Source organism: Myotis brandtii, unplaced genomic scaffold, assembly GCF_000412655.1.
Source record: "Myotis brandtii unplaced genomic scaffold, ASM41265v1 scaffold61, whole genome shotgun sequence".
NCBI lineage: Eukaryota > Metazoa > Chordata > Mammalia > Chiroptera > Vespertilionidae > Myotis > Myotis brandtii.
Genome location: NW_005370318.1, coordinates 3751764 through 3776825, shown reverse-complemented (window position 1 = coordinate 3776825; position 25062 = coordinate 3751764). Strand labels below are relative to the sequence as shown.

Genomic DNA, 25062 nt, shown 5'->3' with positions numbered 1-25062 from the left:
GCTGGCCTGGGCCCCTGCACCCTCGGGGCCCCGACCCGCGATCCGGCTACCGGCCCTGCCCCGGATAGGGCCTGGGTTCTAGCGCTGCCAGCCGACCCTCACTCTGATTCCGGTACTGATTGTTCCGAGCCAACTGGACCCAGCCCAGCCTCTGCTCTGGCTGTTCATCCCACCTGAGACCGTCACCCCATCCCGGCTCCGCACCATCCCGCTCTGCCCCTGGGGGGGCGCTGGTCCTGAGGACCCCTAAGTGGTCCAGGTGGTGTCATCCCTCTGTCGGGAGCCCTGCCACACCCCATCCCAGGGCATGGGCATTGTCTAGCGTCCAGGCCCAGCCCTGGACTCGGACCTGTCTAACTGGAATCCGTGGCCTGTAGTGTGCTCTCCCACAATCCCCAGATCAGGCCCTGGTCCCTGCCTCAAAAATAATAATAATAATAATAATAGTAATTTTAAAAACCTAGGAGGTGGCCCCAGCTTACAGGTTTTCACATCACTTTCTGGAACCAGTTTCAGTCGGCCGGCCCCTCAGTAGCCGGCAACTTGGTGCCCCCCTTTTTAACCAGGCGTAGACACCTTATTTGACTGGCTTCCTCTCCCTGACAACCAGCTAACCTTGTCTTACCTGAGCCTAAACCCTGTTCCCACCCCAGGCCCTGACCCTACCTCAAAGTAGCCTTTCTCTTTATGCACCCACCACAGTCCCTCCACCAAATGGCCTACCTGCTGAGAAACTGAGCTGCTGTTGGCATCCCTGGTGAGACTGGCCAGACCACATCCCTGGCTTTCCTCAGCCCCTGTCCCATCGGATACCAGCAAGAACCCAGCACCTTCCACCTCGCCTCGTCTTGCCCCCACCCTTCCCTAAATTAAGCCCTCTCTAGCCCATGGTCCCAATGGCTTCTCATTTCCCGGCTCCCAATCCCCTCCTCCACAGCCTCCTGCTCTGCAGCTCCCGCTGCTCCTCCCCACCCAGACCTGAAGTTGAACCTGAGCGGAAGCTGCCTTACCCCAAGAGGGCAGGCCCACAGAGCAACTGCCACTTTTGAAACTGCTCACGCCGCCTTCTTGAAACGTTACCCAACTGGAGCAGTGGCTGAAGCTGCCACCTTTCTTCCCCAGGATGCAAGGGCCCCGCCGCCGCTGGTTCTCTCTGTGGTCAGATGCCGAGGGGAATAGGCAGGAAGTTGGCCCCATTTACCTTTCTGCGCTGCCCCTTTTAAGCAGCGTTCAGGTGGCCGTCAGCCCCCCTAACAATACCTTTCTGGCAGACACTTCGGTGCAGGGAGAGGTTCTGAAATAGACCAGGACCTAGGAGGTGAGGGGCAGCATGTGTACGCTGGGCGGTTCATCTGAGGGGCTCCCAAAACTGAGCAATTCTTGGCAGCTTCTCCGCATAGGGATCACTAATCTCTTCAGAAAACACCCTTCAGGCAACAAAATTCCCTGAACTTGCACCATTGTCTAGGGTGTGGGGATGCTACAGAGAGGAGTGGTTCTGAGCCCTGTGACCAGGGAGTTTAGGTGTCTGGACGAGGGAGGAATAACTAGCTCTGTGACTGCATTACAGGTAGTGCTCAGGGTTTAAGGAGAAAGCTGGGGACCCCTGGGGCAGGGCAGGGCAGGGCGATTTTGTGCTGAGAAGACTGTAGTGCTCAGGGTTTAAGGAGAAAGCTGGGGACCCCTGGGGCAGGGCGATTTTGTGCTGAGAAGACATTCTAGGAATGAGGAAACCAGGTAAGTAGGGGTGCGGAGCAGTTTAGAAGATGGGGTGGCTGGAGAGAGGGTCTGGATAGAAGAGAGCTTTAGATCCACTGTCGCCTCACATACCTCCCCCAGCATCTACAGGACAGCAGGGGTTGGAAGACAGTGCATGAAGTCTAAAGGGCCCGATCCTTACTTAGTAGCCTCCCACCACTAGGATATTGTAAAGTTTACCAGGCCTTCACCCTCCTTTATTCTCCCAGCAACCGAGTGTGGCGAGCAGGGCCAGTTTTATTGTCCCATTGTACGGAGAAAGAAGCTGAGGGTCAAAGAAATGGCTTCTCAAGATCACTCTGCCAAATAGTGACAGAACCGGGTGCTGCTGGTCCTCGTCGGGGGCCCTCTCCTTGATACACAGGTGCCCCTAAATATAGAATCCCATGGAGGTGCCCCTAAATGATACCCAAGTGGCATTTTGGCCTAGGGAAAGGGCTAGCCAAATGACTTCCTTTTTCTGCCCTGAGTCATGCTTCCCCAGTCATTTGGCAGGGAGAGAGGAAAGTCAATATGGGGGCTCAAGAGTTTTGATTTCCCATCAGTGTTAAACCCCAAAGCCAGCTGAGAGAAGGCATGTGAGGACAGAATTCTCCCTGAGACCAACTTGTCCGTAACAGGCAAATGAGTGAAATGAGGAGGAGAAGGAAGTGGGGCGTCCAGGAGGGTGTTAGGAAGAAGTAGGCATGGGTGCCCATCCCTGTCAGAGACCTGTGTTCCCAGAAAAGAGCAGATCCCAGGCCCAGCAGTAGCTGCACAGCAGATTCCTTCAAAGGCGCCGAGCCTGTCACTCCGAGGAGCCCCTCAGCCAACTGGACTGGGCTCCTGCTCTGTGCAAGGCCCTGGGCTGGGTACCAGTGGTGCCGGAACGAAGAAGGCCAGGCCCTGCCCTCACAGTGTCAGTCACCAAAGAGAAACAGACGTGCGGCCAGCCAACTAAACTGAAGGCTGATGTGCCTCCTAGAGTTGACAGCAGCTGTCTGCGTGGAGGGTAAGAATTCAGCAGGAGGTACAGGAAGAGAGGGCGGCCTGGGACCACAGGGGAGGCGGGGAGTAATGTGAGGTGAGCCCAGTACAGGGGCTTGGATGGGGGACAAGAAGATGCTTAGGGAGCCACAGGCTTTCTGAGGTACTGACTCCTGAGGACGATGCAACAGTTAATCTTCATGGTTACAAAAGTACTGCACAGTTGCTCTTGGGGGAAAATTCAAACCATGCAGAAATGAAAGGAAAAGCCTTCTCAATACCACTCCTTGGAAGTAAGCCAGTTGGCTGTTTGGTGTGTAACCTTCCAGAACGTTTTTCTGTGTTTATACAAACATATGTGTGTGCCCGTGTATATATCCATATGTAAATTTATTTTTCTAAAAATTAGGATTTATAGCGCATAATGCTCTGCAACTTAGGTGTGTGTGTGTGTGTGTGTTTTCTTTAACATTGTCTTGGTCATTTTCCTATGTCAGCACTCATGGATCTACCTCATTGTCCTACGGCAAGGAGGGTGGGTAATGCACGCTCATGGTATAGAATTCCAAAAGAACAGAGGGTTGCACAGTGAGTCTTCCTCCCCCACCAGTGTCCCACGTTCCCTCCCCAGCGGCAGCAGACCTGTTACCTGTTTCCAGGAGATTCTGTGCCCTTACAAATAAACATGCTTTTCCTCACTTTTGCTATATAACTGTTATACTTCATATGCACTTTTTTGCACCTTTCTTTTTTTCATTGAATATATATACATCAGTACCTATGGAGTGGTGGTCCTGCCTGCACGCCAAAAGCATGACTCAGCACCACCTGGGAATTTGTGAGAAATGCAAATTCTTTTCTTTTTTTAACTTGAACAAAATTTATTGGTTTTCCTTGATTGACTCTGGAAGAGCTCTTTGGGTTCATCTGGCCTTGTTTCCGGGCTGCTGCTGCTTTTAAAGCCCTTTGTTGCTTCTTCAGCTTTTAAACCTCCTGGTAAACCCAGTTGCACAGAGCCTTCTTTTTTTTTTTTTTTTTTTTTTTTTTTTTTTTGTTTTACAAGGGGGAAGGGAGAGAGATAGAGAGTTAGAAACATTAATGAGAGAGAAACATCGATCAGCTGCCTCCTGCACATCTACTAGGGATGTGCCCGCAACCCAGGTACATGCCCTTGACCGGAATCGAACCTGGGACCTTTCAGTCCGCAGGCCGACGCCACAGAGCCTTCTTGGTCACCCAGCTGCAGTGGGCTTTTCGGTAGTACAGAGGGGAAGGTGGACTCAATCCCCAGCTCCTTGCATGTCTTCTCAAAGACATTGTAGTTGGTCTTAGGGAGGTTTTTGAGTATCTTTTTCCTCTGAGCAATGTTCGGCAGCAGGTAGCGCTTGAGGGCTGTGTCCCTTCCATGTTTCTACATTGTGCTCTTCATAATTGCGGATCTTGATCGTCAAGGCAACATTTAGGGCCTTCAGGGCGCTGGTGTCCTCAGGGTTTGCCACAACCTTGTTCATCCATTGTTCTTGCTTGATTTTTGTGTGTGTGTGATTTTTATTGTTGTTGTTGCTTGATTTTTAGCTTCTCCTTCCGGTTCACCTTTTCCAAAGAGAAGAGTCTTTTCTCGACATCAGCCTTCTCAATTCCAAAACGTCCTGGTAATCTTTGAGCAGCGTGGAAGGGGCGGGACGTCTTCTTGGCTGGGTCGGACTAGTTCCTGGATGGCATATCCATGGCATATCCGCAGACGGCTGGAGGACAAGACCTTGGGGAGGGGAGGGGAGGGGAGGACCCCGGGTCAGATGGAAGCCAGGTGCACCCTCCACCCAGCAGCCCAAGGGCAGGGGGCCTGGGGCCGAACGAACTAGCACCCTCCACGCGCCTTCAGCATGGTGGCTTCTGACCCCAGCGGGCAGATGCGCCGGGGCCTTCGCCGTGCAGACAGGGTTACATGGGCTGAGAACTGCAAATTCTGAATGAGAAACTCCGGTGGGCCCAGCAGGCTGTTTTCACAAGCCGTCCTGGTGAATCTGATGTGTGTTCAAGTGTGAGAACCTTGGCTTAGAGTCCTCCGTGGTTTGTTGAGGTGTGTCAGCCCTTTGCTGTTACAGGCCAGGCTGACATCTATCTCATACAGTCATTTCACACTTGTCAGTGTATCTGTAGGATAAACTCCTTGAAATGGATTTTCTGGGTCAGAGGCAAAGTGTTTTAACTTTACCAGATTGTCCACCAAAGGGGTGATTCCAGGTTAGACACCTGCCACCAGTCCCTGGCTTCCTGTGTAATGAATGACGGCTTAGTAGTCCGTTGGCGGAGATGTTTGCGCAGGTATGTGCTACAGTCAGGTCTAAGCTTCAGAACGCGCTCCTGGCCGGGCAGTAATAGGCAGGAGGGAGAAAGGAAAGAGGCTGGTGAGGTGGTGGGAGGCAAAGGGTTGGGGTGCGGGGTTAGTTCAGGAAATGCTTAGGAAGCAGAATTGTGGCCGGATGAGTGAGTGGACGTTGTAAGGAGGAGAGAAGACCCTCAGTCTTCAGCTGGAACGGCAGTCACAGAATGGTCCATGGGTTCCAGAGCGTTTCTAGGGCCTGGCTGGCAGCTGTATCCCAGAGCCTGAGCTGAACCAGTGGCTGGAAGCCGGGCATCTGTCTTTCCTCACTGCTTTTGCTTCCGCCCTGATAACGGAACATCCAGAATGTCACTGGAAGCTAAATTTATGCCTGCCTCTTGTGTCAGCTCCCCCCTCCCCACTCTCTAATTATGTTTCATGTGTCAGGAGCTATTGCATTCGCATAGGAGTGTCTGGTCTAAAAAAATCCAAATTGAATTAGGAGAGAATCCTAACAGCACTTAGTATTTTTGTAACTATGACGTTTAACTGTTCTGTTGCCAGGATCTGTTCCTCAGAAAGCTCTCAGGCTCCCTGAGCATCTTGTCACAACTTCCCAGCAGAAATTTCTAGATAGGAAAGGCAGAGGATGCCTAGGGAGTAATAGCCAAGCGTTTGGGCTCTGGAACCAGTGGCCGCAGTGTGAATCCTGGCTCTGCTGCTCGCCAGCTGTATGACCTCAAAGCAAGTTATTGCACCTCTCTGAGCCTCAGTTTCCTCATCCGTAAAATGGAGCTACTACGCGTACCTGCTTTGTAGGGTTTTTGTGAGGATGAAGTCACGTAAAATGCCTAGAACGGTGCTTGGCCCCTAGGAAGCTCTCAGTAAATGTTATCCTTATTACTGTTACTGTCGGTCGAATTTCAAGTCTCCCATTTTGACTCAGCATTACGGCATGGGTTATTTATAACAGTCACCCACGGAGGAGACCTAATTCCTTTGTATGGTGGAGCATCTGTTCAACCTTGGTTTGTCACCAAATAATGTGAAGCCTCTTCCCGCCCAGGCTACTGGGCTGAAATGAAAGGAATATGTGGAAATGAGCCCTAACATTGGTAGGTGAAGCCAGAGTCCCCTGGATACTTTCACACCATGTGCTTGGCCTTCAAGGTCCTGCTTAAGTGGCATCTGCTCCAGCCACTTCTGTTAACGCCCCTACTGCCATGCAGACGTAGCGTCCTTTGCTTTCTCACGATCCCCTTGTATATAGTAATGCACATCGCTTAGACAGCTTGAGTGACGTGCTCAAGGCACAGCACTGAATGCTTCCAGTGCAAAAATCCTAGTCTCCTGACAAGTCACACTACAGCTGAGGAAGTGGAGGCTCTGAGAGAGTAACTCCCAAGGTCCCGCAGCTGGGGAGGCAGCAGGAAGCAGACGGCTTTCTGACATCAGAGCTCTCTCAGCTATTTGGCATGCGTGCCATGCATCAGACCAGCGTACGTGTCTTATTTTGTCACGTGTCACAGTGTATGGTGATATTCTGTTTACTGCCAAGGTCTTGGCCGACTTGCCTGTGAACTCTGAGGTCAGGAGCTAGTTTGGGGGCGGGGGGGGGCGGTTCTGAGTGTGTGCTCACACTACTGCTACACAGGAAACAATTTGTGGAGGTACACAGAGCGGGTGAGGAACTTGGCCAAGTCCCCCAGCACACTCCTGCCAAAAGCAGAAACCAAGGGCTGAGAGAGAAGAGGGAGGGAAGATCACCCTGCCTCTCAGTGCCAGTGTTGCTCACACACACGCACACACACACACACGCTCACACACACACCACCACCACCACCTCCCAGCAAGGCTGCCAGAGAGTGACTCCCACAGATGCCTCTGGGGGCTCCAGAGGGAGGCTTCTTCCTTCCAGCCCTGCGCCTGGGCTCTCGGCCATGCCTATGTGGGGGTTGGATGAAGGGGGCCTCCCTGATAATTGCAGCTCCTCATGTTCACAGCACTTCACAGTTTGCCAGGCTCTTACACATCCCATATCTCATTTGGTTTAAGCCCTTGCCCCTTTTAGAAGTGGTTGGTCTCAGTCACCCAGCAAGCAAGCCATTAAGAGAGCAATGAATACCTTGGCTATACTTCATATGCATCATTTTGCACATGCATGAATTATAACTAGGAAAAATTCCCAGAAGTGGAATTGCTTGGTCAAAGGGTATGTGCATTTGTGCTTTTGGCAGCTATTGGCCAGTGTGCTGTCTACGGGAAGACCTGTCAGCCATGTGGGTCAGCCCGTTTTCCCTGTATTATCAAATGTGGATTTTGCCATTCTGATGATGAAAAAATGGAATCCCAGTGTACTGTAATTTGAGCTTCTCTTATTAAGAGTGAAGATGGCCCTCGCCAGTTTAGCTCAGTGGATAGAGTGTCAGCCTGTGGACTGAAGGGTTCCAGGTTAGATTCCGGTCAAGGGCACATACCTAGGTTGCAGGCTCCTCCCTAACCAGTCAATGTGTTTCTCTCACATTGATGTTTCTCTCTGTCTTTCCCTCTCTCTTCCACTCTCTCTTTAAAAATCAATGGAAAAATATCCTCAGGTGAGGATTTAAAGAAAGAAAAAGAAAAAAGAGTAAAGGTGAACATTTTTCCTGCGATTGAGAACCATTTGTAGTTCCTCATCGTGGATCCTCTCTTTGTATCTTGAGCGTGTGTAGGTTACAATTCGACAAACCTGCCGAGTGGCCCTCCCCCAGAGGCTGGGCCAGTTTGTACACAAATGAGTGACATGTAAGCGTCCCAGTTCACCACCCCTCCATCTCCGAGTGATCGTTTCATGGGCTTCCTGCTCTATGCCCCCATCCCCTTTGCCTTCTGCAACCTTCCATCGTGATGCGTGAGGGCCTCCCTGGGCCAAATCTACCTCTCCAGGCAGCTTCCCCCTTAGTTTGTTTTGTCCTGTTGGTTTTTAAGAGGCAGCTGTGAGCCAAAATATTAATGAGACTGCAGCTGAACATGATCCCTTCTCAGGGATGCTGGTGCCTTATTCACAGGATGGACGTGATGGTGGAATCTCAGGCAGCCTGATGAGTCTGTGGCTCTTGTGGAGAGAACTTCTCTTTGGCATGAGCAGAAGTCTAATCTGGTGTTGCTAGGACTTTCGGTAGCTTCACTATAAAATAGAATTAGGCATAAAGTGCAGGGAGAGTTGCCCTGTGAAGCAGGCTTATCCCAGTGGGGGAATCTGGAAACGCTTCCTGGCAGTGACACTCGCTGAGTCCTTGAAGACTGAGGGTTTTGCCCAGCAGAGGGCCTGGAGAGCATCGTGATTCCGAACGCGTCTCACTTTGCGTGTTTAATATTCTATTGATGAGTTTTCACTAGAGAGCCTTTTGGTATGAATCCTATAAAGCTGTTTAATTCCTGTGTTGCACTATTACTCCATTTCCAATTTTTCCATATTTATAACACTGAAATTATTTTTATTGCATTCAGTTCTTTTTCATGTAAACATTTATCTTCTGTCAGCTCTTTACCCAGATCACATTCTTGCCAACTACGGCATCTGCCATTGTAAATTTAGTTGGGGCTTTCACTCTTACCAGATTCGGTTTTCCCACATTTCTTAAGTTTTAAGTGTTGTCAAGATTGGCTTCTCGTCCCGGCCAGTTTGGCTCAGTGCATAGAGCATCAGCTTGAGGACTGAAGGGTCCTGGGTTCGATTCGGTCAAGGGCCTGTAACTCGGTTGCAGGCTCCTTCCCCACTCAGGGCTCAAGCAGGAAGCAACCAATCTATGTCTCTGTCACATCGATGTTTCTCTCTGGCTCTCCCCCTCCCTTCCATTCTCTCTAAGAATAATCAATGGGAAAATATCCTCCAGTGAGGATTATCTCACACACACACACACAAAAGGTGCTTCTCACTATTGGTGCCTTCCCATGTGTGGGTCCAGCCATTGTCAGTTTTGTGGGTTGTTGGTTTATTTCCACTCAGTATTCACTACCTACTGGATAAGAGATGGATCATATTTACCTCTTAGCTAATCCCTAAGAAAACTGGAAATCGTTCTCATGAGTTCTAGGACAACTCTGCTGTCACCAGTTCCAAAGTTTTTGTTTTTTGTTCTTGTTGTTGTTCAGTTATTTATTACATACCTAGTGACTGCCTCTGCCATAGATCTTCTCCCAGATAAGCCACCTGCGCACGGGGTCCTCCCTGGGCTTTCCCTGTCAGGGTCCAGATTTCCTCAATGGCAGAAGAGTGGGATCAGAGCATCTTGCCCCAGAGTGGCTGGGCAGCTCCCCTGGCAGAGGGAACAGCATTAACAAAGCCTGGAGTTAAGAAGACATGGGCTCCTGCAGCACCTAAGTGAACTGGCGCAGAGTGGGGGAAGGAGGTTAATGAGCTCCTGGGGCATCAGATCCTCACCAGTGTCCAGCCCTAGGAGGCCAGAACCACACCCCTGCTCAGTGGGCCCCTCTGCTCTTTCCTCTAGAACGCCTCGGACATGCCCGAGACCATCACCAGCCGGGACGCCGCCCGCTTCCCCATCATCGCCAGCTGCACGCTCTTGGGGCTCTACCTCTTTTTCAAAGTAAGTCTTTGCCACCTGTTGTGTCATTTGGTTTCAGTAACTTTATTTTCTTTTGTTTTACTTTTTCCATCCCAGGAGACATGCATGTTCATTTATAGAAAATAAAGAGCAGGAAAAAAATCCTTAAAATTCACCCCTAGAGCCACTTCCCAGAGATGCAGCCACTGTTGGTGTTTGGGACAGTATCCCACCCACCAGGACTTCTTTTCCGCGTGGAGTTTTTTGGGTTTTTTGCATGATACCCGTCTGGTTTCATGGTGCTATTTATGTTGGGCTGGGGTATAGCTTGTGTCTCAGACATACCTCTACCATACTAATTGCTTTTTTTTTTTTTTAATTTATCGAGGTTTATTTTCCTAATAAAAGTTACACAGGCTCAGTGTTGAAAACCTGGAAAACACAGAAAAGTAAAAAGGGAAAAACAGCAGTCATCCAAAACCCCTCTTCCAGAGACAGTCACAGAGCCCCTCTGGAGGTGTGTCCTTCCACTGTTTCTCCCGTGCATGGTTTTGCCGTGACTGTGACCATGTGGTGTCTTCAGTTTTGTAGCTGCTTTTTTCACTTCCCATTAATAACATCATAAGCATTTTCTCATGTTACTGCAAACTCCCCTTAAACTATATTTAATATAATGTATCTTATTTTCTAATTATAAAAGAAATATTAAAAGGAAACTTAAAGAAAAGGAGGGGAAAATATCAAGAGAAACACACAAATATAATCCCCTTTGACATTTTAGCCTGTCTCCTCTCAGGCTTCTGATAAGCATCTTTTTTAATAGTACATCACACACAAGCACTTTTTTCCTGATCAGTGAAAATTCCTCAAGGACAACCTTTAATTTACAATTTCAAAATACCATGTCTATGGTTAAAAACCTTTTTCAATCTAAGAGAAGGTGTAAATGAGCCATAATCCTCTCCTCAATATAGTTTCTTATGAATCTTTACATAAAAGATTGTATAGATCTACATTTATGTTAAAATTTAAAAACGAATATGTTTCAAACATAATATGATTTTTATCATGGAGATATTTTTGTATCAAGACAATTGAATCTACCTCATTCTTTGTGACAGCGGCTTGTGGTTCTGTTTTATGGGTGTGTCCTGAGGGGCGCTGAGTGCTGGGTGTCACTGCAGTGCTGCCGGGACACCTTCGTGCACGTATCTTGGCACGTGCGTGTATTGACAAGTGTATCTGCAGTAGGATTACCAGGTCAGATAGCATCTCTGTTTGTCATTGGGACAGATAGTGCCACATCCACCCAAAGAGATTGCACCATTTTTACATTCCCTCTCACAGTCCCACGTGTGCTGCTTCCCTGTATCCTCACCTGCATTGGGTAGCAGCCAGATTCTTTGTTTTTACCAGTAAAATGGAATGGCTAATGCCTGTTTCCTGGTCCATTGCTCCCGCATTGTTGGATCAGAACTACTCTTTTTAATGGTTTTAGAATATCCCCCCAAGCCTATCCACCATGGTTGATTTATATCATCCCCCTCACTTTAAACGGAAAAAATCATTTGGATGTTTACTCTTCCCAATAAATAAGAGTGAGTCAAGTAGCAATAGGTATTCATCCATTTTTGTATTTCTTTGTTTTTTCATTTTTTCCTGGACCTCAGGTGAAGCATTTACCAAATGCTTTGGTTCATAGTACAACAGCATCAATCCATGCCAGGTCCCCCTCCTTGTTCCCCGCCCCACCCCATCCCTCCACCCCCCGTATCCCTGGTGCCCACCTCCATTTCCCACCTCCATTTCTCTTTCTGCCAGAGGTACCTGCTCTAATGGTTTGATTTGTGTCCTTAGATGTGTGTCTCCTTGTAAAAAATATGGTGTTGGTGCATCAGTGTGTATTGATGAGGCTCTGTCTAGTTTCCATAAACAGAGTTGTGCAATACATCTCCCTCTGTTTCCTTTTGCTTTCCCGGTACTTTTGAGATCTCTCTGGGGCTCTGTGTACATTTAGCCCATTGCCTCTGACTTCACTTTTAGCAGGTATTTCTCAAGTCTCTGTTGTGCTGAGTGCCAGGAACACACATCCAGGCCCTTGCCTCCAGACCTTCTAACATTTTTAGTACTTAGGATTCCTTCCTGAGGCCAGATTCCCCAGGAAGGGACTTCTGGCAGCAGAGGTATGCACATTTCTATTTAAGGCACTGGGTGCCGTTGCTCATTGGTCGGCCTGTCCTCCTCTCCTGGCAGGTAAGCCCCAGCCTGCCTTGTGCCAGAGGACACAGTACACCTCTTTCCCATGTCTCAACGTCCACGTCAACATTTCTGAAAGGCGGCTGCCTGGACACACAGCCACCAGCCTCCTCCCGAGCTCCAGACTGACAGCTGGTTTTTTTTTTTTTTTTTTTTAAATATATTTCACTGATTCTCCACAGAGAGGAAGGGAGAGAGACAGAGAGCTAGAAACATCGATGAGAGAGAAACATCGATCAGCCGCCTCCCGCACATCTCCCACTGGGGATGCGCCCGCAATCCAGGCACATGCCCCCGACCGGAATCGAACCTGGGACCTCCCAGTCCGCAGGCCGACGCTCCATCCACTGAGCCAAACCGGTTTCGGCTGGTTGGTCTCTTTAACAGTGACTGTCTCGCTGCCCCTTTCCTCCTCCCCTGGGTGGGACACTGGAGTTTATAACATTTCTCAAATCATACAATTTACTTGATCCCATCTCATCCAAAACTGATTGCTCTGAGGCAGCTCATGAAAATTAAACTTTCTGGCAGCCAGGGCACAAAGAAAACGAGACCTGTTGCACAATTCCTAGTCCACACAGTCAAGCCAACCAGAAGCTCAAAGGTGCAGCCAGAGAGAAATTTTCCCAAGGGCCTCCATTGACAGAACATATTTCAATGTGAGAGGTACACCACATCGTCAAATAAAGCACAATCCACGTGTCTGTGTTCATAGGTCTTTTTCTCGTAGCGATCACAATGTAGGGCACTGATTTGCCCGTCCATCCACTCATTCTATAAACATTGATTGAGCGCCTGCTACACACCAGGCCCTGTGCTAGGTGCTGGGGACACCAGAGTGAGAAAAACCTTCAACCCATCCCTGCCCTCAAGGAGTTTCTTGTCACATGGTGGAGACAGACACTCATTAAGTGATCACATGGGTAAATGGGAGGTTAGTCCTGGGAGGAGCTGTGGAGGCGAGGTCTGTAGCACCAGGGAAGCTCAGAACCATCCTGCCCAGACCCTCCCTATTAGACAGCAGCGCCTCCATACACATCGCCCCTGAGCCAAAACCCCCGGGAGCCATCTTGCTCCCTGCTTCTCAGCCTCATAGCCAGCCCCTCGGCACATCCTGCATGTGCAGTTCCAGAACACACCTGCATCTGACCACTGCTCACTTCCCTCCATCCCAGCCCAGGGCACCATCCTCCCTCCGCGGGGTTATGCAGTGCCCTCCTCACTGGGCTCTGCTTCCACTTTTACGCTATAGACTGTCTCCCCCACAGCAGCAGAGGGATCCTCCCAGGCCCTCACATCATAGCCCTCCAACTCCAGCCCGTCTCACCCAGATGAATCCACAGCCTTTTCACAGCCCTGCAGAGTCTGTCTCCTCCTGCCTCCCAGCCTCATCCCCTGACAATCTCCCCTTGCTCTCTCAGCTCCAGACTCAGGCCCTCACTGGTATTCCCTGCACACATAAGCATGTACCCACCTCAGGACCGTCCCACTCATCCTTCCTTCTACCTCGAATGCTCTTTCCCCAAATATCCTCACAGCTGTTCCCTTCATTAAAGGTTCTATCCCAAAAGAAGTGAGTGTCATCCTGTTAGAGGGGCTTTCCCTGGCCACCTGTCTAAATACCAGTTCTCCCCACTTCTTTCTTCACCTGATTGCCCTGCTAGCTTTTCTTCTTGGCTCCCAGCACCACCTGTTATAGTGCACATTGGTTTCTTTTGAGCTTCTTTCTCCTTCACTGGCACATGAACTCCATGAAGCAGGGACTTTTCTGCCTTATTCCTCGCTGAATCCCAGTGGTTAGCATGATGCCCTGCATGTAGTAGGCAGTAAACATGAGCTGAATTAATGAGGAATTTCCTCGCCATGTCAAGGAAAGCTGCTCTGAGCTGAGAGCAGAATGGTGAGTAGTGTTGGCCCAGGTGACAGGAGGAGCGCATCCAGGCAGCATGTAGAGCAAGAGCGGGCGTGGTGTGGGCTGCAGCAGAGAAGTCCGCGGTGGTCACCATGAGGGCCTGAGGTCACGGTGAGGATGGAGGCCTTGAGCTGTGAGAGCAGAGGGAAGCTGCTGCTGAGAGCTGTAAGCAGGGAGCAGCATGATCAGATGGGCAGGTTTAAACAGATTCCAGAACAGCCCCACTTGGGAGAGCCCAGTGTCCCTGGGGCCCACTGACAGCCCATTATTGCCTCCCAGTTGGAGACCTTCCCAGTAACAAATTCAGAAGACGATGCCGTGAATGGGGCAGAACATGGCAGAGCCTTCCCGAAGTCTAGAATGAACAGCATGTGACCGTTGGCTTCAGAGCACTGAGAGAGAACGCTTCTCAGTTTCACTAACAGCATAAGACCAAGAAGCAGCTGTCAGCACTGGCCGCCATGACTCCGGCATCACCATGGAGGAGTTGTCTGGGGGTGTGATATAGAGAGTGGGGCAGGGCGCAGGTGACTCGTTCGAGTGTCTCGGGACCGTGGCGAAGGAAACTGGAGGGTACCTCCTTAGGTCCAGATGGCTTTCTTGGGACTCGAACCTCAGATTCCCTCCCCCACGATTCCTCTGCAGGACTCTAGACACAACCCTAATGTTGCCTGTCTCCAGGTATTGGGGCCACCAAGTGCAAACCCACAGGCTCCGTTGGAAGTGCATCTAGTGGTCCTCTCTTTTCCCCCCATGGCCACAGAAACTAAACGGTCCCCCACGCTGTCAGATTCTCCCTGACGCTGTGCCTCAACTCCAGAGGGGTGTGACCAGCCTTCAGAAGAGAAGTGCGGACTCCAGTTTCCGGCCAGCCGCCGGCAACCCTGACTTTCTGTTTCTCTTTGTATTTCCACCTCAGATATTCTCCCAGGAGTACATCAACCTCTTGCTGTCCATGTATTTCTTCGTGCTTGGAATCCTGGCCCTGTCCCACACCATCAGGTCAGAAGGCATCTCTGCGGTCTTTGGAGCGTCTTTTTCAGGAGCCAATACGGGCTCCTGGATGAGAACTTGACCTTTGGCATCATTCAGAGCCAGGTTTGAATCCTGGCTGAGAGACCCAAGGGAATCTTTCCCCGTGTGACCCCGTGGGAGACCTAGGACAAGAATCGTAACCTCTCTGGGCCACAATTTCCTTACAAGGAGTGATAAGAGTGTCCCCGGTTGCTGGGAAAGTAGTATTTGTGAGCAGTAATGTCATTTTACGTATCACAGTACTGAGCCGAGTAATAGCAGTGTCCCTGCAGCTGTTAGAGCCCCTGCGCCAAGCACTATGCAAGGCGCCTCACACCTGATCTTATTTCATGAGAGCGGGCGGTGTAGTGAGAAGGTAGGAGTGCGGCTCTGGAATTTGACTACCTGACTTTGAATCCAGACTCTGCCACTTAATATCCCTGTGACTTTAGGCAAGTTACTTAATCTCCCTGGCCTCAATTTCCTCACCTGAATGTGAAGGAAAATACTAGTACCCTGCTTCATGGGTCGTGTGGAAAGCTTTTATCACAGGATCTGTTACTGAGCACTTACTGTGCTCAATAACCGCTAACCTGCCAGAAAACCTTATAAGGTTAGCTTTTGCTTTTAATCCTGTGTTAATTTGGAAACTAAAGCTCAAAGAGGTTAACAAATTTGCTAAGATCACACAGCTGATAAGCAGCAGAGACAAGATTCAAAGCCCGGTCTGTGTGGCCCCAGAGCCCATCCTCTTCCCACTGTCACTGCTTAGATTGCCGCAGGCTGGTGTGAGTTCACTGGTGATGAAGGACCTGGACAGTGATCCGTGGGGGCTGCTGTGGGCATTTTGGACAGGCCAGTTCTCTGTGCATTGTAAACATTGGGCAGTCCTCGCCCTCTCACCACGTGGGAGTGTGCCCCCCGCCCATCTGTTCACATCTGGCCCCTGGAAGTAGTAGTGAACTCAGCTAGGAAGGTAGGAAACCTGGCAGAGGGGTGGAGGAGGGGGAGGCCAGGAGCTGCAAGGTCTGTGCATGGTGAGGGGGAGTCAGAATCTTCCCAGAGCAGTCGGAGAGAATCTAGAAAAAAAAGAGGAGGATCTGCTCGCAAGGACATTGAAAGCCAAGGTGAGTTTGGTCCCATTCCTCTGGGCACGTTGGCAGAACAGTGTTAGTCAAGAGTGTGAGCTCAAGAGGCAGATGGCCTGGCTCTGCAGGCTCCATAATTTGTGTAAACTACTCCAGCTCTCTGAGCACCAGCTTTTCGCCTACAAGATGGAGATCCTCCAGGTACCTCCTGGTAGGGGCAGATCTAGCATGTTACAAATCTGTAACCTGCCTAGAGCACAGTGCCAACCCACCACGAGTGAGCTGTTGGCCCACGATCACAGCTGGAACTTGAACTTTTCTTTCTTTCTTTTTTTCTTTTTTTTTAATGTTTTCATTGATTTTAAAGAGAGAGGGAGAGAGAGAAACACCAATGTAAGAAAAATCGGTTGCCTCCCACACACACCCCAACCAGGATGGAACCTGGAACCTGGGTATGTGCCCGTACAGGGAATCGAACCAGTGACCTTTCGGTGCACAGGATGATGCTCCTCCAACTGAGCCACACTGGCAGGGGCTTGAACTCTGGTCTTTTAACTGAGTTCAGTGTTTTCAACTCCACCTACCTTCATTCACAAAATCTTGTCTAGGCACCTTGGGAGGATTCTACTCCAGCCTCCATCCTACAGAATCAAAGGCACCTCTATAATTTGACCCTAGCAAGATAGTGACAAACCCAGTTATTCTTCCTCAAAGACAGACCTCCCCTCCTGGTAGACCATGGGTGGGTTGGGATCTAGGAAGTCACTTCCAGACACTGGGGCCCGTCCTGATTAGCCTCTTACCCACTGTAAACCCCATTCCAGCTCCAGTTCTCACCATTTTTGAATAGCTTGAAACCCCCACCCCTCCCCACAGCCCAACCACCATCACAGAGTGAGAGAACACAATATATTTTGAAAGCCACTGGTAGGCCATGTGTTGAGGCATTGATTATTTCACTTTTATTTCAATAACCGTGCAAGAGAGCTCCATCCAACTGCTCAAACAGAATATTTTGAACCTGTATCATTTTTACCCTTTTGAACAATAACTGAGGGAAATGGTCCCAAATTTGTCCTGGATTATCTAAGAAGCAGTTGTCCAACTACCTTTTTGTCTGTCTACCTTTTAACAAATTCATAATTTTTACTGATAAAAATTATCAACAGAAAATAGGACCAACAGCAGCTAAAACTGCACATGGTAACATTTGTGAGTGACTACAAATTATCAGAAGAACCATTTTCTTGCCCAGCCAGTGTGGTCCAATGGTTGAGCGTTGGCCCATGAACCAGGAGGTCAGGGTTGGATTCCTGGTCAGGGCATATGTCCGGATTGCAGGCTCGATCTTCAGTGGGCGGTTTGCAGGAGGCAGCCTATCGATGTTTCTCTCTCATCAATGTTTCTGTCTCTCTATCCCTCTCCCTTCATCTCTCTAAAATCAATCAATATATAAAGAAGAATAATTTTCTTGATAAAATTTAGAGCACAGAGTTTGACCTGGGAAGATTAGAATTTATAAAAACAGTGAAGCCCTGGCCGGGTGGCTCAGTTGATTAAAGTATCAGCCCTGATGTGCCAGGGTTGCAGGTTTGATCCCTGATTGGGGTGCATGCAGGAGTCAACCAATGAATGCAAGGATGGGTGGAACAACACTCGATATTTTTCTCTCTCCTTTCCTCTCTCTCTCATATTAATTATTTTTAATTTTGTAAAGACGTGTGGTTTTTTTATTTCAGAGAGAGGAACTGAGAGAGGGAGAGAAACATCAGTGATTAGAGAGAATCATCGATCAGCTGCCTTCTGCACACCCCCTACTGGGGGTCGAATCTGAAACCTGGATATGTGCACTGACCAAGAATTGAACCATGACCCCCTGGTTCGTGGGTCGACACTCAACCACAGAGCAACACCGGCCAGGCAAAAAAAAATTTTTTAATAATACAATAACCGTGGATAGCCATGGGCAGAAGAGGTGTTCTCACCATATAGGGCCAAAGCTGTTCTCTGAAAAAATGTGATATGGATGAGAAACTGGGATGAATGAAAGGGAGAAGAGAGAGCTTAAAGAGGGGGTTGGCCAGCCACCCTCTCCCAGTGGGCCTGCGGCCCCTGAGGATTGGCAGAGGAGACCTGCTGAAAGGTTGTAAGACCTGAGCCCGAGCCTCGTCAGCCCCAAGGCTTGTGAGATTCCTTCCATCTCCACCACCATTTCCTGGCCCACCTCAATCCTCGGAAGAAACCGCAGGTTAGGGTTTTGGGGAAGGCAGGGCCTGTAGCCTGCCTTTACCTTGCACGATCACTGAGACTCGAGCCCGTGCCAAAATCCTGTCTGCCAAGGAACCTCGACTTTTTTTTTTACCACCTGTGAGCTCATTCCCCAGCTCACCTTTAGAGGAAAAAAGGAGTCAGAAAGCCAAACTTCGCCACTCTAGGAAGAGGAGGCCATGTCACCAGTTTCTCTGTCCTGTGCCTTCCACCCCCAGGGGAGAGGGCAGCCGGATGTGGTTTCCCAACAGGAAGCAGTGACCTTTAGCTTTGATGTGAGCCATCAAGGACCAGAAAAAAATATTTGCCTCGAACAATAGTCTGCATTTGAAGGCCTTCAAGCAAGCATTTGCCAGCAGCCTCCTGGCACCAGGCGACTATGAGGAGGACATTGTAGTGTTCCAAGTGAGGAAACGGTTGCACAGAGCAATTAAGTAACTTTCCCAAAGTCACACAGCTAATAAGTGGCAGAGCTGGGATTTGAACCCAGGAAGTCTGCCTCCAGAGTCCATGTTCTCAATTGCTGCTCTCTGCTGGTTGAGAAGGCAAGCATCAAGCTTCTAAGGACGAGGCCAGACTGGAGTGAAGGGCTTAGTTCCTTGGGCCTTCTCTCTGCCTCCACACATACACTCTGGCTTTAGACTTTCCCAAAAGTGATTCAGCAAACTGAGCTGAATCATCCTCACTCATCCCAGCTTCCGCCTCCACCTCCTCAGAGCCCACTGTGGAAGCCCACTCCCGACTCCATCCTTGGGCCTGACACATCTCATCATGCACAGCCTTGCAGACTAGGAGGGATTGGCTGTTTGACAAGTGGGGAAAGTGAGCCCAGAGATCCTTAATGCCGCATCTTTCTCCAAGCTCCAGGGTCTTAAAGGGCTCCCTTTCCCCTGCCTTTACCACTGTGCCCTAGTTACCTCTTGGCCTGCCTCCATTTACCTGCCATTGGGAACACTCTTCTGGATTTGCCCACCTCATTAGTCGTGTCAGTCTATCTGGCATTGCCAAATGCTTTCGAGCTCAGAGTCCAGACAAGCTCCATGATGAGGGAAACTCACAGTTCTTACATTCCGACTGTAGATGCACTGCTGGCCTAGCTTCTCCCTGCCCTCTCTCCTGTCTTCACAGCAACACCTCACACAGATGGTAGTATCCCCACACACAGCTGGTGTGTGGCAGGTTAGGCTTCAGGGCTGAGCCCCCCAAGCTTGTAGCCGCTCCAGGCTGCACACAGAAGCCCAATGTGCTAGCTAATCTTGCTCCGTAGGTGATCCAGAAAAGAAAGTGTCTGTTCCCTGCCTGGCCAGGAAGCAGAGTATGCTGGATTACAAGAGAAGGGGCCAACCCCATGCTGGGTTAACGTGAGGGTATTGCCACCGATGGGGCTGTGAATTGTCTGGCTGATCAAGTCCAACGAGTTCATAAAAATCTCAGGCCTCACAAGTCAAGGGAGTGGGTTGACCATCAGGTCATCTAACTTAAGTCGGAAAGGGAGTTCAGGAATATGCGTTCTTGACAAGGGACTCTCATACAGGTGGTGCATGGACCAGACTTTGAGATCCATTGCTCTCCTTAAAACTGCATTTTACATGCAAGTCGGCTGCTTTGTGTTTCTTGGGTGATAACCTAGAGGCAGTATGGAAGCACCAGAGCCCGAGGTTCACATCTCAGCTCAGAGACTGACTCCCTGTGTGACCCTGGGCAGTCACTTACCCTCTGAGGGCCTCGGTTTCCAAATGTGTAAAATGGGCACAATAACACCTGCCTGTCGGGACCGCTGTGCATGGGGGCTTTATTGGGGTGGTTGGGTCTGTGGTTGCCCACGGGGGCCCTGTTTGCCAATCTGCTTTGTCTTTTCTTCCAGCCCCTTCATGAGTAAGTTTTTTCCAGCCAACTTCCCAAATCGACAGTACCAGCTGCTCTTCACGCAGGGCTCCGGGGAGAACAAGGAAGGTCAGTGCTGCCCGCTTCCTCCTCCACTCCCCTGAGTCTCTCTGATGTTGGGGTTCTTGGATAGAGCGAGTGATGGAGAAGGTGGGCTCTGGGTCACACTGCCTGTGTTCACAGCCTAGCTCTGCCACTGCCTGCCTGGGGGACTCTGGGTGAGCACCTTTACCTCTCTGAGCCTTGGGTGTTTTTGTTGGGGGTTTTTTCATCTGTAAAATAAAAGTGATCTATTACCTCCCACTTAGGTATGTTGTTAGGAGGCAAGTAGGTGATGAGTGGAAAGCATTCAGCACACTGCCTGGCTGTAGTAAGCACTCAGTAAAAGTTGGCTATTGTAGCTGTTTTTAGTAGGATTACTTTCCTACCTAAGATTTGAAAGGGAGATTCTATGGCTTTTTTTTTTTTTAAGAGAGAAAGGAAAGGAGACAAAGAGAGAGAAATATCAATTGGTTGCCTCCCACAAGCCCCAGCCAGAGTCAAACCCGAACCTGAGCATGTGCCCTGACCAGGACTTGGTGCGTGGGACGACGCTCAGCCAACCGAGCCACACTGTCCAGGGCTCCACGGCTTCATAAAACGTGAAAACTATGGCCTGGCCAGAGCGGCTGGTTGATTGATTGTCATCCATGCCCCGAAGGGTCGCCAGTTGGACTCCTGGTCAGGGCGCATACCCAGGTTGCAGGTTTGATCTCCTGTCAGGGAGCATGTGGGAGGCAGCCAGAGCCTGCCAATCGATGTTTCTGGCTTTCTCTCCCTCTCCTTTCCTCTCTCTATTAAAAAAAAAGAAAAGAAAAGAAAAGAAAAATCAATAAAACATTTTTTAAAAAGAAAGTGAAAACTACAGGGAATTGGGGGAAGCCTGGGTTTTGGGGATTAGTTAGGTTGTGGGTTCGAATGTTGTAACAGGATTACAATGGCTTGACCAAACGGAAGGGGTTTCTCATGTAAAAGTCTGAGTTTGTGAATGTCGCACTCTCTTACTGGAGCCTAGCACATTCTACCTTGTTTCTAAAGAACAGCAATTTTATGTGACTTTTTTGCATCCCTAGTGCATCTGTTGATTTAAAAAAAAAGGCTAAGCTTGCACCAGAGTCTTCAGGGTCCCAGGCACTATCTGTATCTTGCTCTGCCTCATGCCATGACCCTGGGCCTCGGATGGTGCTCCGTCACTCCCCAGGCCCACCAGATGGAAGGAGAGACAGCTGTACCACAGCCCCATTTAGCAACAGGGGAAGCTGGACACTGTGGCCAGGAGCTGGTTGGCCGCGTGTCCAGATAAAAATCATCAGGGGAAAAGCGGAAATGGGCCCAGCAGCAGCCTCCTACCCTCTGAAATCGGACCAGGGGCTGTGCTCTGCGGCCCTGGGCTTCCTTGTGAGGAAACTTGGAAGTGAGGAGACTGCCTCTGCCACAGGGTTCCCCACAGGAGCCGACTCGGGGACTCCCTCTTGCTTTTTCTCCAGGCGCCATCTCTTACTTTCTTCCTCCTCTGCCAGTGACGTAGGGCTGCCAGCAACCTTCCTGATTCCTTTGGCGGCAAATAGAAAGGTTCCTGAAGGAACGGGGACCTTGCTAAAGACCTGGGCTTGTGGCAGCTGGCATTGATTGGCCTCCCACTGTGTGCCAGGCACCGTGCTGGGAGCTTCGTGAGGGCCCTCTCACTTGCTCCCCACAGCAGCCTATCAGGGAGGTGATGTGATCCTCATTTTACAGATAAGGAAACTGCAGCTCAGAAAGGGAACGGCCTCGCCCAGGGTCACCCACCTACAAGTGTAGAACGGTGCTTCCGGCCACCTCCCATTGACCCCGCACCAGGCCAGGCCTGTGTTCTCTCTGAGCCTCCATTCCCCCCTCTAGGAAAATGGAGAGACTGGGGGTGGCTCCCTTGAGCCTCTGACAGTGCCCACAGCCATGCCCTCCTCCGTCCAGGGGCTGACAGGTGGGAGGGGCAGCCCCGCCCCCGGGGAGTGGACTTACCCGGCCTCTCTGCCCAGAGATCATCAATTATGAGTTTGACACCAAGGACCTGGTGTGCCTGGGCCTGAGCAGCATCGTTGGCGTCTGGTACCTGCTGAGGAAAGTAAGTAGCCAGAGCCTGAAATGAGGTTCGTGGGGGGCAGGGGCAGCACTGGATGGGACGGGGGCACACGAACCGGTCTCACTCCCACCTCCCCCCAGCACTGGATTGCCAACAACCTCTTCGGCTTGGCCTTCTCCCTTAACGGGGTGGAGCTCCTGCACCTGAACAACGTCAGCACCGGCTGCATCCTGCTAGGCGGCCTCTTCATCTACGATATCTTCTGGGTAAGCCTCTCCCTGCTCCCCTTTCTCCGGCCTGGGCAGCGGTCATCTGACGGAGGGCAGCAGTGTGGCCTGGAAGTCGAGGCCCCAGCGAAGGTCCCTCTGGGCTCAGCTGTCTTCATCCATGACAGAGGAGAGAGCAGGTCCCCCCTGTGCCCAGTGCCTGCAGCCCACCTCGTCTCTTTCTCACGGTGGCCCTGGCAGGGGTAGTTAATGCTGATCAATGGGCCTGGCACGGGCGCTGATGTGTGAAGCAGAGGCTGCTGTTGACTGAGCGCTCTGGCTACACAGCCCTGGGCTGAGACCTGGGACACTCACACCGAGAGGCATTGCTGTGGGGTGTGGGCAGCCTCATGCAAGTGCCCCCTCTCCAGCCTCAGGCAGCCTCTTCTCTTAAGTGGGTGAGACTGCAGGGGCATCTCTTGGAAGGGCAGAGCCCTGGACAAACAGGGTGCCTGGCCAGGGACGTCAGAGGCCCTTTTCCGACACCTTTGAATTGCCCAGAACCAGGAGTCCCCTGAAGTGTCCCCAGGGCCAGTTTCGGGGGCCACCTGCTCAACTTCCTATCTGCTCTGGAGTCCCTCCCAGCTCCCTGCCCTCTCCCTGAAGATCTCAGCAGGACATCGAGGCTCCGAGGTCAGCCATTCTGTCCCTCCCGGCCCCCACCCCCTTCTAGGCGCCTTTCTTCTCCTTCTAGGTATTTGGCACCAATGTAATGGTGACAGTGGCCAGGTCCTTTGAAGCACCAATAAAATGTAAGTGACCACCCCCACATGGGGAGCCCCTTTGCCCCCACCCGAGTGGCCCTTCCCCCTGTGGTCCCTGTTCTGGTCATTCCTGTCCGTTAGCTCTCCCCACACACCTGGTCTTCCTCCAAGCTCTCCTGCGTTTCCAACCTCCTTTCCTTGTCATCATTGGTTCATCTGGCCGTGTTCACACCCAGCCACCTCTGCCCAAGCCCTGGCCTCTAGCCACTTGCTCACAGTGCAGTGTGCTGTGGGGTGGGCTGGAATGGAAGCAAGCATGGAGAGGGGTCTCACGCACCTGTGGCGGGCACGCAGGGGCACTCCAGAGACCTGCAGCTCCTCACTGATCCCTTTAATGCCAGCAATTGGGCACCATCTCCCATGTGTCTCACACTGCCTGGTCGTGTTCTTCCTGTATCCATCACTTATAAATATTAGAAAATCCAGCTACAAGCATCGTTAAACAATGTGGACATTTTGTGATGCACACTATAGCAAGCCCAGTGGTAGAGCGTCTCGGGGTTGGGTTAATGACCCCGGTGGAGTCACCAAGAGCCAGGTGACTTCAGTCCTCCCACCCCACCGTTCTCAGCATGCCCGCCTGTCCCTTAAGCTCATCCCTTCATGGTCCCAAGGTGGCTGCCACAGTTCCCAGCGTGGATCCCCCACACAGCCATGTGCAGAGACAGAAGGGGGGAGTTTTGTCTCTCTTTCATCAAAGAGGAATGTTTTCCCCACATCTGCCCTGCAGCTTCCCTTATATTTCACTGGCCAGAGCTGGGTCACAGGCCCAAATCCAGACCAGTCATCAGCAAGGGGGGTAAGAGAAAGCATGGTTAGCTTAGAGGTTAAGCCTTAGACTGCTCAAGAGTCACCTCCGGGGTCAGGAGACCCACACTGGGGGCTGCACCAGGCATGGCCGCAGGTGAAGGGGAGGGTGCCGTTGGGAAGGCATGAGCAGTGAGTGGGCTCCATGGGAAGCATTGGCTCGGCAGTCAGAGTGAAGTCGGCCTCAGAGAGTCAGTTAAGAGCTGTCTTTCCCACAGTCTCATTCTGCACTACTGCAGACAGGACATCTCCATGAGCCAGAGAAGGAATCATGGCCACACACGGCTCCTCAGTGCCCTGGTCCCAGCTCAGGGACCCGAGGAAAACCAGTGTCTCCCAGCTTTAGCTTGAGTAAATGTATGGAGCCTGCCCTGGCCCCTGAGCCAGGCACTCCTGCTGGGGAGATGGAGGGTCAGGGGGACAGGCCACTGCTCTCCTGAGGTATTTTAGTTAGCAGCCTTCCAGAACCAAGGGTGTCCGGTGGGGACAGTTCCCCAGAGAAGTTCCCCACATGCTTTGATGGATGAACCAGCCAAAGTGTCGGGAAAAGATTTCCTGCATCATGAAGGAGGAATGTGCCTTTACCAAGCATGCAGGGGCAGTGTGGGCATTTGCAAGGTTGATGAGCACAGCTTCAGCGAAGGGCTGGAGACAGGAACTGCGTGGAGGGCCCTGGGAGCGAGTGTGATGAGTTAGGGGAGCAGCAGGAAAGGGGCCAGATTTGGGGAAGGCAAGGATATCATGCCAGGGACTTGGACACTGCTCAGTAGGGGAAATATGACAGTCGAGCAGGGGTACGGCTGTCCTATTTGGTCTCTGGTGCTTAGAGTCTGGTTTTCTGGCTGGGGAAGGCCGGCTCCTCCTCTGCTGGGAGTGGCACTCAGAGGCAGTATCGCAGAGGGTTGCCTGCACATATGCTGAAGTCAGGCTGCCTGGACTTGAATCCCAGATCTGACAGCTGCTCGCTGTGAGACCTTAGGGAAGAGACTGCTCCTCTGTGGGCCCTGGTTTCCACATCTGCCACTCAGAATTGGATGGTACCAGGACTGAGAGATTGAATGGGGAAATCTGTACATCATCGCAACTGCGTTCAAAGCAGGAAGAAGTC

At 51.0% G+C, this 25062-nt stretch overlaps 1 protein-coding gene and 1 long non-coding RNA gene across 2 annotated transcripts in view; one reads left to right on the top strand and one right to left on the bottom strand.

The window, feature by feature from the left end:
* The window catches only part of LOC106728407, a 1779-nt gene extending 1223 nt beyond the window's left edge, over nt 1–556 (bottom strand). The window contains exon 1 of the long non-coding RNA XR_001364715.1: nt 461–556. This is a non-coding gene — a long non-coding RNA (uncharacterized LOC106728407). The remainder of the gene's footprint in view (nt 1–460) is intronic.
* A 3736-nt stretch (nt 557–4292) lies between these two features.
* HM13 (histocompatibility (minor) 13) overlaps nt 4293–25062 on the top strand; it is a gene marked incomplete at its 5' end in the record, with an annotated part of 34105 nt that continues 13335 nt past the window's right edge. The window contains 7 exons of the mRNA XM_014550649.1: nt 4293–4376; nt 9538–9636; nt 14682–14764; nt 19997–20085; nt 22074–22159; nt 22258–22383; nt 23078–23135. Of these exons, the coding sequence (XP_014406135.1) occupies nt 4293–4376; nt 9538–9636; nt 14682–14764; nt 19997–20085; nt 22074–22159; nt 22258–22383; nt 23078–23135 (625 nt within the window). The remainder of the gene's footprint in view (nt 4377–9537; nt 9637–14681; nt 14765–19996; nt 20086–22073; nt 22160–22257; nt 22384–23077; nt 23136–25062) is intronic.